Raw genomic sequence first — 16,104 nt, 5'->3', positions numbered from 1 at the left:
ACAGACAGAATATCACATACCACGGCCTTTGATATACCAGTCATGGTGCACTGGCTGGAGCGACAAATAGCCCAATGGGCCCACAGACAGGGATCGATCCCAAACCGACCACGCATCAAGCGAGCGCTTTACCACTGGACTACGTATCGCCCCCACCTTAAAAACTGCATACTAGACTACTTATTAAATGTTTTACTAAATTACATACTACTTTCTAAACTACATACTACACAAATGGGTCTAGCTTTACAGGAAACCAACTTGTTTATTACAGTAAATAAAAACGTGTTAATGGATTCTAATGATAATCAAATTTGTGATTTAATATTAAATATAAATTATTGTTTAAAACTGAAGTGTAACAAGTTACAAACCCGCGACTGGTTAAAAAAAGTTTTTTAAATCGATGGCTCATTGCAGCAAATGTCGGTCATTCAAGTGAAGGAGCAATGAAAATAGGTCGTGTGTCATATAACAGTGTGCATTCAGTAATGGAAAACACTGATATTTAGATTTGAGGCGAATCTTGTTGAGTGTTTGCTCTCATTTCAAATTAAATGTCATTGAGTGCTTGGTTTTGGAATCACGTGCTAGCTCGCCCGCTTAAAGGCCAGTCATTGGGTCAATGTTGTTGAAGTGCACTTTTATTATAGGTTATTTCTTAATATAACATTAACTGGTCCTCTAACTCTGAATACGCATTGCCCCCCCCCCCCCCCCCCCCCCCCCCCCCCCCCCCCCCCCCCCCCCCCCCCCCCCCCCCCCCCCCCCAGTTGAAAGACAATCAAAATATGGATTTGAATGAATATGTTGGTGTCTTTGTTTCGATCAGTTTAATCTGGAAGTTCATAAAAATGTTGGTCATAATTCGTCTCATGTTCTTAGAATATTGTTTTAATACGACCACCAGAGTTCATTGTAAATTTCTAACTTGTTTGTATCTTCCGACAATTATGTATAATATATTATACTTGTTTATACGAAAGCTGCTTCTCTTAATATAAATCTAAATATATGTCACTGAGTTACACGTATGTAGGACTTGTAAAAAGGTTTTGTTTTAGCCCACTGTGCAAACTGTGCATAACTGTCAGAAAACTATAGCAATGATGATCATAGATACAGATATATATATATATATATATATATATATATATATATATATATATATATATATATATATATACACATACCAGGGCTTCTCGAATTTGTACAAAATTCACTAGCCATGGGATTAAAAATCCACTAGCCCTATTTTACTTAATCCAGTTTTACTAATAGTAATACTCAGATATGTCACCTAAAGAGGAAGATAGCGATTAAAAACACTCAGATTGGGGTTGGGGTTGGGGCAGAACATTCATATTTACAAAATAGACTTAAATGCAGCATTTGCGGGCATGGCAATAGTAGTTATTTACTAGCCCAATACTGAATATCACTAGCCATCGGAGTGGGGCTACCACATTCTAGAAACCCCGATACACACACACACACACACACGCGTGCGTGCGTGCATGTGTGTAATATGTATTTCTGTATGCGGTAGCATTAAAACAAATCACCCCTGCGTGTGCTGTAACCTCACCGTGGTGCAGGGGTGTAACATTCTCTTTGAGAATGGCTAATACAGCACAAAATTGAAGTTTTGAGTAAAATTCAGTATCCGTAAAATTCTGTGATATTTGTGTTTTTGCACAGTTCTTTACACTGTTTTTGTTTTAAGTCTTGAATTTTTATATTGATGTTGATCATCACTTTATTTATTTGCATTACCATAGTTTGACACCCAATAGCCGATGTATTTTTCGTGCTGGGGTGTCGTTAAACATTCATTCATTCATTCATTCATTTTAAAACAAATCACTCCATGCAAGTAGCTATAATGAATTATTGATTAGGACTAAAATGTAATTCGCGTTCTACCGAATTTACATGAACCATACGTGTAGGGGCGTAGGCTAGGGGTTCGGAGGGTTCGGATGATCACGCATGCCTCGTTTTGCGTAATCAATTTTTCATTCTCGCATAACAAAAAAATAATAATCCATGCATAATAACACATTTAAAATGATGTGTATGCATTAGGAATTTATTTTATGCAAAACCAGGATCCTGCTTGTGTAGGTGCATTGTGTCAGCTCATGCTTGTACAAATATATGTTGTAAATAGCATACATGTTTTGCATCCAGTTCCATATGTGGAATATTTATATGCAATAAAGTTTATCTCATCTTCAATTTATAACATGATTTACATGATCTTAATAAAATTTATTACCCCAGCAGGCACTCATAACGGGGAAAATAAAAATCATAATTTCTCACTGAGAAATTAGCATGCATTGGTTTAACGTACACTACTATTGCACGATTTGACGCCAACAAACCAATCACCTTGCCGGTACTAAATATGACGTCATCGCGATTTGGCAAAGCACACACAATGACGTCACGTAGTTTAAAGCATCTGCGTTTACGTCTTTCTGGTTTCATTGTTAAACTTGTAATGCAATTTATTATATATATTTTTTTTTTTTACAGAATATAGAGAACTTTGGGTTTTGAAAATGATCTGTGAACCGTGAATAAAATACAAAGTTAAAGCAATACCCAACAGTAAAGTAGTTCGAGTCGTTTCTATATACATGGACGTGTAGCCGATGTGGGCTATTTCGAAAATAAAGACTTTTAAAAAAAATCAAATAGTTGGGGTAATAAATAGAATAACAAACTCGGTACCAGTTATTATGAAATGTATGTCCCTCGTGTAATAATTTTCACTTGTCACTCGCTAAAGCTCGTGTCAAAAGAAAATAATTCCACTCTGGACATAAATTTGATAATAACTGGTAACTCGTTTATTATCCTCTATATATGAAGAAAAAAATCTCAGAGGCCTGGAAAGAGAAAACAAAATTGTATTACTGCGTATGCCATTTTTGTAGAAATTACACTAGTCTGCTCTTATACAGAATTTATTTGTATTAAGAATAATAAAGAATCTAATAACAGTAATGGTGTCAGTGTGGTAAACGTAATTTTCAGATTATATCAACAATTGAAATATTTCAACCACAAATTCAAAGCAATACCCTACAGTAAAGTAGTTCGAGTTGTTTTTATATACATGGACGTGTAGCCGATGTAGGCTATATCGAAAATAAAGGCTTTTTAAAAAACCCAAATAGTTGGGTGTAATAAACAGAATAACAAACTCGGTACCAGTTATTATCAAATTTATGTCCCTCATTTATTTATTCGTTCATCCATCGATCCATCTATTCATTTATTCATTCATCCATCCATTCATCCATACATATATCCATCTATACATGCATACATATATTCATCCATTCATCCATCCATCCATTCATTCATTCATTCGTCCATCGACCTATCTATTTATTCTTTCATTCATAAAACTTCCAAAATAATGTGACCTTTGTCCGAATCTCTTTACAAAAAATCTACGCCTAAGCACATAGTTAGTTCTGAACAACTGTAGACCGGTAGAGTTCGGTGTATGCGCGCACAGTCAGAGCTTGTTGTCGGGAAAATATCATTTCATTCTTAACATCGACTGGCGCTCGACTGGTGAGTTTTTCTGTCTCTAGCTGTAAGCGGTACACTAGTATATTCTAGTCGTTGTATAGCAGTAAACAAATCGCTCTTGTTGGAGCAAATATTAAACACCTTATCATTTAATTGTGTTGTGCTTGATAATATCTATGACAAAACGTAAATATAAAACATATGGGGGAACTAATTTAAATACATCTTTTTAAAATATTTTTTAAATACACATTTATGAAATGTTTATTTTTCCATACTATGTAGTGATTTATATGTTATCGTACACCTTTACTTATTATCCATTATACTTAGTCTTTACTGAGGCAATTAATTAAATTAATTAATGTAACTTCTATTAAAACGCATGGTAGGTAGTGATATCATTACCATATGTATTGTATATAATGCTCGCCTGATCGAGGTTTGGGGTCGTAGGATCGAATCTCGGAGAATCCGTTCTCTGATTGATTGTACCCGCGTCTGAGCCAGTGTCTCACGATTGGTGTATCAAAGGCCGTGGTATATGGTGTCTTGTCTGTGGGAAAATACATATAAAAGATCAGTAGTTGCCACTGTAAAAATATAACGGGTTTCCTCTAACACTAAGTTAGAACACCAAAAGCTGATGATTAATAAATAGATGTAATCTAGTGGTGTCGTTTTGAAACAAAACAAACTTTATGCAAAATGATCACAAGGCGTGAAACACAATGATGTCATTGCCATGGTACCTGATGATCAAAACGCGTGAAACACAATGATGTCATTGCCATCATACCTGATGATCACAACGCGTGAAACACAATGATGTCATTGCCATGATACCTGATGATCACAACGCGTGAAACACAATGATGTCATTGCCATGATACCTGATGATCACAACGCGTGAAACACAATGCGTGAAACACAATGATGTCATTGCCATGGTACCTGATGATTACAAGGCGTGAAACACGATGATGTCATTGTAATGGTACCTGATGATCACAAGGCGTGAAACACAATGATGTCATTGCCATGATACCTGATGATCACAACGCGTGAAACACGATGATGTCATTGTAATGGTACCTGATGATCACAAGGCGTGAAACACAATGATGTCATTGCCATGATACCTGATGATCACAACGCGTGAAACACAATGCGTGAAACACAATGATGTCATTGCCATGGTACCTGATGATTACAAGGCGTGAAACACGATGATGTCATTGTAATGGTACCTGATGATCACAAGGCGTGAAACACAATGATGTCATTGCCATGATACCTGATGATCACAACGCGTGAAACACAATGCGTGAAACACAATGATGTCATTGCCATGGTACCTGATGATTACAAGGCGTGAAACACGATGATGTCATTGCCATGGTACCTGATGATCACAAGGCGTGAAACACGATGATGTCATTGCCATGGTACCTGATGATCACAACGCGTGAAACACAATGCGTGAAACACAATGATGTCATTGCCATGGTACCTGATGATTACAAGGCGTGAAACACGATGATGTCATTGTAATGGTACCTGATGATCACAAGGCGTGAAACACGATGATGTCATTGCCATGGTACCTGATGATCACAACGCGTGAAACACAATGCGTGAAACACAATGATGTCATTGCCATGGTACCTGATGATCACAAGGCGTGAAACACAATGATGTCATTGCCATGGTACCTGATGATTACAACGCGTGAAACACAATGATGTCATTGTAATGGTACCTGATGATCACAAGGCGTGAAACACAATGATGTCATTGCCATGGTACCTGATGATCACAAGGCGTGAAACACGATGATGTCATTGTAATGGTACCTGATGATCACAAGGCGTGAAACACAATGATGTCATTGCCATGGTACCTGATGATCACAAGGCATGAAACACAATGATGTCATTGCCATGGTACCTGATGATTACAAGGCGTGAAACACAATGATGTCATTGCCATGGTATCTGATGATTACAAGGCGTGAAACACAATGATGTCATTGTAATGGTACCTGATGATCACAAGGCGTGAAACACAATGATGTCATTGCCATGGTACCTGATGATTACAAGGCGTGAAACACGATGATGTCATTGTAATGGTACCTGATGATTACAAGGCGTGAAACACGATGATGTCATTGTAATGGTACCTGATGATCACAAGGCGTGAAACACAATGATGTCATTGCCATGATACCTGATGATCACAAGGCGTGAAACACAATGATGTCATTGCCATGGTACCTGATGATTACAAGGCGTGAAACACAATGATGTCATTGTAATGGTACCTGATGATCACAAGGCGTGAAACACAATGATGTCATTGCCATGGTACCTGATGATTACAAGGCGTGAAACACAATGATGTCATTGTAATGGTACCTGATGATTACAAGGCGTGAAACACAATGATGTCATTGTAATGGTACCTGATGATCACAAGGCGTGAAACACAATGATGTCATTGCCATGGTACCTGATGATCACAAGGCGTGAAACACAATGATGTCATTGTAATGGTACCTGATGATTACAAGGCGTGAAACACAATGATGTCATTGCCATGGTATCTGATGATTACAACGCGTGAAACACAATGATGTCATTGTAATGGTACCTGATGATCACAAGGCGTGAAACACGATGATGTCATTGCCATGGTACCTGATGATTACAAGGCGTGAAACACGATGATGTCATTGTAATGGTACCTGATGATTACAAGGCGTGAAACACGATGATGTCATTGTAATGGTACCTGATGATCACAAGGCGTGAAACACAATGATGTCATTGCCATGATACCTGATGATCACAAGGCGTGAAACACAATGATGTCATTGCCATGGTACCTGATGATTACAACGCGTGAAACACAATGATGTCATTGTAATGGTACCTGATGATCACAAGGCGTGAAACACAATGATGTCATTGCCATGGTACCTGATGATTACAAGGCGTGAAACACAATGATGTCATTGTAATGGTACCTGATGATTACAAGGCGTGAAACACAATGATGTCATTGTAATGGTACCTGATGATCACAAGGCGTGAAACACAATGATGTCATTGCCATGGTGCCTGATGATCACAAGGCGTGAAACACAATGATGTCATTGTAATGGTACCTGATGATTACAAGGCGTGAAACACAATGATGTCATTGCCATGGTACCTGATGATTACAAGGCGTGAAACACAATGATGTCATTGTAATGGTACCTGATGATTACAAGGCGTGAAACACAATGATGTCATTGCCATGGTACCTGATGATTACAAGGCGTGAAACACAATGATGTCATTGTAATGGTACCTGATGATTACAAGGCGTGAAACACAATGATGTCATTGTAATGGTACCTGATGATTACAAGGCGTGAAACACAATGATGTCATTGCCATGGTACCTGATGATTACAAGGCGTGAAACACGATGATGTCATTGTAATGGTACCTGATGATTACAAGGCGTGAAACACAATGATGTCATTGCCATCATACCTGATGATCACAAGGCGTGAAACACAATGATGTTATTGCCATGGTACCTGATGATTACAAGGCGTGAAACACAATGATGTCATTGCCATGGTACCTAATGATTACATGTTATACGTAGTCGTTTACATAGTGCATAATGATTATAAATAAAACACAAAACACACACACACACACCACACACCACACACACACACATGATACGTACCGGACCCTCTGTAAACCGGAATTCTCTCAAAACCGGACGTTTTTTATGGTCCCTTTTAAATATATGTGCAGAAAAGAACCTTTCTAAACCGGATACCTCTAAAACCGGACTTTTACTTTGTCCCGAGGGTGTCCGGTTTAAAGGGGTTTCACTGTAATATCATTGCTGTGATATCATTACCTGGGTTTTTTTTTTTCTTTCTTTCTTTCTTTTTTTTTTAGCTAGTGATTTATCTATAAAATAAAAAATAAATAAAAACATATGTTGTCATCACTTAGTCTTTATTGATTTATCTATAAAGTGATTTTTTATCCATGGTACTTAATACAGTTTTCATAGTTCAAATTGCATCTCTGTACAAGTGAAGTTTTGACAAACACTTCTGCTGCACATTTTTTAAATTATTATTATTGTTTTGAGCTTGCTGCCGTGATGAAGTCGCTGGTTCTACTAATCCTGGCCGCCGTCGTCGCGTCGTCTTCTGGATTTCAAGGATCATGGTCGTAAGTAGCATCAGAATATCAAGACTACTGAATTTAGGGGTTTCGTTTATTTGAAAATGGTTAAACATTTCAAAAATGTTTTTCAAGAAATTTCAATTTCAAATATAGTTATAATTTTTATTATATTATTATTATTTTATATATACTTTATTATCTACATTATTTATACCGATTGTTGACAATGTTTTTTTGTTTTTTGGGGGGTTGGGTTTTTTGGGGGGGTTGGGGGTTCTGGGGGGTTGTGCTTATTGGGTTTTTCAAATGTTTTGTTACTAATACTCTAGACAGACAATTTTGTTTTATTAGGCCTAATGAATATATATATATATATATATATATATATATATATATATATATATATATATATATATATATATATATATATATATATATATACATACATATATATATATATATATATACATACATATATATATATATATACATACATATATATATATATATACATACATATATATATATATATATATATATATATATATATATATATATATATATATATATATATATATATATATATACATATATATATATATATATATATATTCAAACAGTATAAGTTTATTGTCGGATCATTATTTATAACACGTATTACCTATTAGAATTATACTGTGGTGTATGTGGCACTGATCACTGATGTAAACGAAGACACAACAACAACGTGTGTGTGTTGTCAGAGTTGAAAATCCACCAATGTATGAAGATGTCATTATAACAATAGCGTTGCCTATTAACACAAAATTTATTTATTTGATCATAACATTTATTTAAAATGATATTTTTAAGATTAGCATGTTGACTATTGTCACAACCAACGTTATACGATGTCTGTTCATTATATACTTGGTTTTCGTCTGTAAACATGATTGTTGGTGAAACATGATTTACACAAGGACGTAGGCTTGGGGCTAAAACAGTTGTTTACAGTACATTATTAAGCTATTCATACAGGTGTCCAGAGACAATGGATACAAAAGTGGTCCGCTATGTTCATATTCGCCCCCGCTCCCTTAGATTTAAAATATTACTGCAAATTCAAAATAGATGGAACCATGTTGATTTTCAATGCATATAGGAAACGAAACACATACATTTGTCATGGGCGTCGGAAGCGTGGGGGGATAGTGACACCACTCCCTAACTCTCAAGATTAAAGCATTGCCTCCCCCCCCCCCCCCCCCATGAAAGAAAATTACTATCTAACTGCCCCACCCACCGTGGCCGTCTTGTAATTGCTTGTGTTTATGAATGAATGAATGAATGAATGAATGTTTAACGATACCCCAGCACAAAAATACACATCGGCTATTGGGTATATGAAAATATTATTTATATATATTTATGTAAAACCACAGTGTAAGGAGCTGTGGGGAAAAGTATAATACAATACATAAAATCGAGGTTAGTAAACCTTAAAACTTTGTATAGAAGTCAAAATGTTTCAAAAACTTTACAATTAATTCTGGATGGAATTTAATGCTTGTGTTTATTGCATGGCACTTTTTCAGGGACCTTGTGTATCCGATGTGGGGATGCAACCCCCCTAAAACTCTCCGAGGGGTCGTCAAACTGGCGATGTTTAACAACATTAGAAACGACGACGAGGTCATTGACCAGAAAGACTTTATGATTGATCTCATGGAATACGACTACGACAGTAAGACATTTCAGTAATCTACTTATCTTTACTGATGTACATGTACTTTCAGAATTTTATAACTTTGCAAATTAGATGTAAATTAATCGAGGTCACGGCACTACGTTTATTAACATTTAAGCAAATGTACTACGATGACATTCTATAACTGACGTATGCATTCATAGTCATCATTCAAAAAGATTTCAATACCAACTTTATACTGAAAGCTGTTCAGCGTTCAGAAAACAAACCAAAAACCCCATCTAAAATGACGTCATTCAAGTTTTACGTCATTTCAATATCTATCCCGAGTATTCTGACTGTAAGAGAGCTAGACGGATATTTGGACATAAAATACGCTCTCATTATAGTCAGAGACCAAGCTATGTCAGGGCCGTAGCTAGGATATTTTTTTTTTTTTTTTTTTTGGGGGGGGGGGGGGCAACTGAGTAGTTAATAGTCTAAAACGCCTTAAACAGTTAAGAAGATAATTTTCTTTAAGTTTCTATACTGCTTTCCGGATTTTGCCCCTCCCCCCCCCCCCCCCCGCTAGCTACGGCCCTGTATGTATTTTTTTGGCAATTGCCGACAACCAAAAAGTTGTCAAAGATTTCCGCTCTAATACCACAACAATCCTATGTTTGACGTGAAATACCTTTACATCGATTATTTTCGAGTTGATTGATTAAAAGAAATTCAGATATTAATCACTAATACACACACTACAGAAAGAAACCCGACAGCACCCACATTCAGCTAAGCTTCGGCAAACTCCGGACAGCAGATTCTAAGTTCGCCGACCTATATCGTGACGATGCGTCACATGATCGCCCACTCAGCCATTCCGTCTTCCAGGGGCCGTCTCAAAACGACAAATGCCCGACAATCACCCAAAAAAAGTTTGTTTTGTGTAACGACACCACTACAGCACGTTGATTCATTAATCATCGGCTATTGGATGTCAAATATTTGGTAATTTTATCACCGTGTTATTGAGGAAACCCTCTACATTTTATCATTAGTAGCAAGTGATCTTTTATATGCACCATCCCATGGACAGGATAGCACATACCACGGCCTTTGATATACCAGTCGTGGTGCACTGGGTGAAGCGAGAAATAGCGCAATGGACCCACCGGCGGGGATCGATCCCAGACCGAAAACGCATCAAGTGAGCGCTTTACCACTGGGCTGTGGACAATCACCAAAGCGACAGAGTAGTACACACACACACACACACACACACACACACACACAATATTACATTCCCGTTTTCTCAAGGTGAAAAAAGTATTTGATCTACGAGTCGTATGCCTGTTTGACATGTGTACCACTGTGGCATATCAAAGGCCGTGGTATGTGCTATCATGTCTGTGGGATAGTGCATAGGCCTATAAAAGATCACTTGCTACTAATGATAAAATGTAGCGGGTTTCCTCTCTAACACTGATAAAATTACCAAATATTTGACATCCAATAGCCGATGATTAATAAATCAATGTGCTCTAGTGGTGTTGTTACACAAAACAAACTTCTGGGGTTTTTTGTGATTGTCGGGCACTTGTCGTTTTGAGACGGCCCCTGGATGACGGAATGGCTGAGAGGGCGATCATGTGACGCAACGTCACGATATAGGTCGGCGAACTTAGAATTCTGCTGTCCGGAGTTTGCCGAAGCTTAGCTGAATGTGGGTGCTGTCGGGTTTCGTTCTATAGTGTGTGTATTAGTGATTAATATCTGAATTTCTTTTAATCAATTAACTCGAAAATGATCGATGTAAAGGTATTTCACGTCAAACATAGGATTGTTGTGGTATTAGAGCGGAAATCTTTGACAACGTTTTGGTTGTCGGCAATTGCCAAAAAAATACATAGCTTGGTCTCTGACTGTAATGAGAGCATATTTATGTCCAAATGTCCGTCTAGCTCTCTTACAGTCAGAGTACTCGGGCTATTCAATATCTAGTAATAGCGGACTGGAATTAAAGTTGCGTATATAGTTTACAAAAACACGTGGTATTAAGCTTGAGATTATATATGATAAAGAGATTATTACCCGTGTGTGTTTCGGTATCGTCAATATCGCATATTAGGAATAAAAATAATGTATTACGCTCGCCAGAGGCTCGCATAATACAATTTGTATTCCTAATATATGATATTGACGATACCGAAAAATACTCTGGTAATAATTCACGCACACACACACACACACACACACACACACACACACACACACACACACACACACACACACATACATATATATATATATACTACTACTACTACTACTACTACTACTATTATTATTATTATTATTATTACTACTACTACTACTATTACAATATTACAATTATTATTATTATTATTATTATTATTATTATTATTACTACTACTACTACTACAGATGACCCGTGCCAAGTCCAGAAGTGGGAGTGGGTGTACCACTGGAGGTGTGTCTATGGGTATTCCGAGAGATACACTCGCTGGTTTTTCGATAACAGGATAGACATAAGGAAAGTCGGTTACATTGACCTGACTGATACAACTGCCAATATCAGTGAGTGACACCAATGTTTCATCTTCTTACCTGAACACAGACTTCAAGACAATTAACAGGAATAATCGGCACTATATAGGCACTATATAGGCACTATATCGGTACTATATAAATATTTCTGCATTTTGTTGCTATTATAAACCAAATAAATTAAATATTTCTGTAAACGTTAGAAGCGCTCTGTCAACATTTAGGTGTAATATCTTTGGGATTAATATTAGCAGTGGATACTGAAAAATGTAACCACACAATGTATGAGCAATGCCGGTGTACCTCTTTTTATAACTAAAAAATGAGGGAGCGGGATTACTGAAGGTCAGTTGCATGCACATCTCTTGTACAAAACCTATAATGATTAAGAAGTATGTCTCTTGATTTCTTTGTTCATGAAAAAATAGCTTTACCACCATTGATTATTTTTGTCAAAAAGCTGTCATCTCAGTTCTATTTCTAGGTATGTAATTACAATTCATGTTCGTTAATTGTTTTAAATACATGTATGTATTGTCGAAATTCATCCTGGTTAATACATACATAAATTTCCTGTATATCACGATACTGGTGTAACATAGAGGCTTATTGAACACCGCGTGGAACTAAAAAAACACACGTTTGTTTTGTTAACGAAACCACTAGAGCACATTGATTAATTAATCATCGGCTATTGGATGTCAAACATTTAGTAAATCTAACACATAGTCAGAGGAAACAAGCTACATTTTTCCTAATTTAGCCAGGGATCTTTTATATGCACTTTCCCACAGACAGGAAAGCACATACCACGGCCTTTTGTCCAGTTGTGGTGCACTGGTTGGAACAAAAACAAACCCAATCAGTTGAATGGAGAAATACCGCGTGGGACTAATGCACATGTTGTCTTTTTCTTGTAGGTTTTCCTACAGAGGAGTTCAAAGCAAGACAGTATGACGTAAGTATTTACAAAATAACAAAGTAGTCCATTGGTTAACCGTCTCGTTCTGTCCACACGTTAAAAAGATCCATTCGGAGAAGACTGGATTGGCTACTGTAGCATTAGAGAGGAGAGACATACATACATACATACATACATACATACAGAAGTGGAGGAAGAGAAAAGAGAAAGCGAGAAAGAACGAGAGAGAGAGAGAGAGAGAGAGAGAGAGAGAGAGAGAGAGAGAGAGAGAGAGAGAGAGAGAGAGAAAGAGAGAGAGAGACGGAGGGGAGGGTGTGTGTGTGTGTGTGTGTGTGTGTGTGTGTGTGTGTGTGTGTGTGTCGAAGGAATATGTGGGCCAGAATAGTGAAATATTAATATATAGACTCATTAAACGAGCTTGTGTGTCGTAATGATTTTACGGAACGAGTGTAGGGATGTTTTTTTTATTATATTGCCCGAGCGAGAGCGAAGGTAATACATGAATCCTGACACGAGTTTCGTAAAAATCAGTACGACTCACACGCGAGTGTAATAGTTTCTTAATTATTCATATTATTATTGTTTTGTTGTCTTTAATTAACAACAATGATCGTCTCAAAATATTTCAACCACAACTAGAAGGAAACAATGACGTAATATTTCACTTGCACGGTCGGAGTTTGGACTGGGGAAGCAACGTCATGTTATGACGTCAGTTCCCAAAATTACACTTGTTAGTACACATGTGCTTCGTATGATTATTATTAACTCGGTTATGTTGAACCATGTGGATAATATTTATTATTTTGACGTTGTATACCTGTCATTCCTCCTGTATAATAATTAGTCCATCTGTTTCCAGCGGCTCGCCGTCGACTACTGCAACAACACAGTCAACTGGGAGGACCCTCTATGTGACAGGGTCAAGGCCGAGACGAGGGAAATGGTCCTCGCCGAATAATTGTGTCAAAAACTTTAAAATGGATGAAGCTACAATTTAAGCACACCTCGTACACTAAAGACAAATTGTATAATAAAGACATTACAATAGTAAATAATTCTTGTACAATATAAAAAAAAACATTTTGTAAAATAAAGATATTTAAATAGTAAAGAATTATTTTTAACATAGAATATATTTCTGTTTAATATGCTGTACAATAAAAACATTTTGTATAATAAAGATATTACAACAGCAAATAATTCTTGTTTAACAATGTACAATTTAATCTCTCTCTCTCTCTCTCTCTCTCTCTCTCTCTCTCTCTCTCTCTCTCTCTCTCTCTCTCTCTCTCTCTCTCTATATATATATATATATATATATATATATATATATATATATATATGTACATGTACATGTACATGTACATGTACATATATACATATATACATATATATATATATATATCTGTATGTATGTCTGTATGTCATTATATCTGTCTGACCGTATTACTGTGTTACTTCTATATGTTTATCCATCCATCCACCCACTCACTCCCTCATCAGTCCATCCCTTCATACATTCACCCACCCGTCATTCCATCAATCCATCAATCCATTCAAATCCATCCATCCATCCATTCGCCCATTCATTCATCCAATTATATTTCTTCTCTTTTGAGATAATCGAAATAAGAGCGGAGGGGAAATGAAAGGAAAGGAAAATTAAAAATAGTGAGAGAGAAAACTCAGTGCTTTCACAATTAAATGAAGTTACAGTTTGTTTCGTTTATCGACATCACTAGAGTACATTGATGTATTAACCATCGGCTATTGGATGGCAAACATTTTTGACCCGTAGATTTAGTAGAAGGCTACATTTATCCATTAGTATCCAGGAATATTTTATATGCACTTTCACACAGACATGACAGCACATACTACGGCCTTTGATATACCAGTCGTCACAGGGGATAACTGCATGCGGGTAACTGTAGTTACTCACATCCAAAATGAACGCAAATGATGAGTATTAATCAATGTGAATTTCCATTCTTAATGTGCATTTTTGAGATATTCATATACAGAGGCTTCATGAAGGGAGAATAAAAAACAAAACAAAACGAAACAAAAGAAAAAACAACAACAAAAAACCCCACAAAAAACAACAACCAAAAACAAAACAAAACACGCTAGAGCTTAGCTCGTCGGCAGCCAAATGTCCAACGTCTTTAGGTATGAGTGCTTCAACTAAACTTAGTTTTGCCATTGCCATTTGTGTAGTTATTAGCTGTGGACTTGCAGAGCGCGTGTTGGTCGTAACCGCGGGCTGCGACCAGAAGACATTCGAGCTACTGTCCATTCAGTACAAATGCATGACGAGCACACACATATCAAGGCATCCGTATCCAGTGGCGTAGGCAGGATTTTGTATTGGGGGGGGGGGGGCACCTGGCATCCAAGCCCTCTGCCCCCCCCCCCCCCTGCCTACGCCACTGATCACCCCACTATCCGTATCCAACGAACTGCATAGGCTAGAGTCCAAGATCATAAGGTGAAATGAATTTTTTTTAAATTCTGAGAAACTTGATAAAAAGTAAGTTGCCTTCGTGCCACTCTTTTGAAGGAAATGTTTGCCTTGGTACCCCCCTCGAACTTGCCTTTGCGCCATAATGTTTGTTATTAAATTAAAGGCAACACTCGCCGCCCCCCCCCCCCCCCCCCCAATTATTCACCATGGGGCCGTTGAAATATTACGTAACGCTATTATATCAAAATTAGAGACCCTCCCTCCCCCCTTTATTACATATCGGTGGAAGAGATACACATGTGATATTTATCGTCTCTTCACATATGAAAATACGTCTTTCGAGAGGTGCCGCACAGTACAGCTCCGCATAGATGTTATGCGAAAAGTGTGCACATGGTTCTTTCGATTCATATTTTTAAATCGGAAACATACTTGCTGTATAATTAATGTTAGCAGCATAATTTAACAAAATATATATATTTTAATAATTTTGTTTAGCTGTGAATATATTTATAATATTGTTGTATAAACTTCATTGATAGATGTGTTGGGTAGGAATGCAAAGTTTCATTGATAAATAGCTAAATGAAGTAGCCACGACATGACGTTATTTTCCCTCTTGTAACGCCACATAACGTTTGGCGCTACACCCATCAACACCCTCAAGCGTTACGTAATATATGAATGGCCCCAGTGTACATTTTGATGGGGT

The 16,104-nt window shown here is 37.1% G+C and overlaps 1 protein-coding gene across 1 annotated transcript; it reads left to right on the top strand.

The window, feature by feature from the left end:
• The first annotated feature begins 3,375 nt into the window (after positions 1-3,375).
• On the top strand, positions 3,376-14,110 carry LOC121390547. Its single transcript, XM_041522387.1, has 6 exons — positions 3,376-3,597; positions 7,729-7,811; positions 9,341-9,489; positions 11,878-12,030; positions 12,921-12,958; positions 13,785-14,110. The coding sequence occupies exons 2-6, from the start codon at positions 7,741-7,743 to the stop codon at positions 13,881-13,883; spliced, it is 510 nt and encodes a 169-aa protein (XP_041378321.1). The 5' UTR covers positions 3,376-3,597; positions 7,729-7,740; the 3' UTR covers positions 13,884-14,110.
• Positions 14,111-16,104: the final 1,994 nt, after the last annotated feature.

Source organism: Gigantopelta aegis, chromosome 3 (assembly GCF_016097555.1).
Source record: "Gigantopelta aegis isolate Gae_Host chromosome 3, Gae_host_genome, whole genome shotgun sequence".
In the NCBI taxonomy this organism is placed as follows: domain Eukaryota; kingdom Metazoa; phylum Mollusca; class Gastropoda; order Neomphalida; family Peltospiridae; genus Gigantopelta; species Gigantopelta aegis.
Note: the sequence above shows the minus strand (reverse complement) of the source record. Positions and strands in the feature narration are given on the sequence as shown.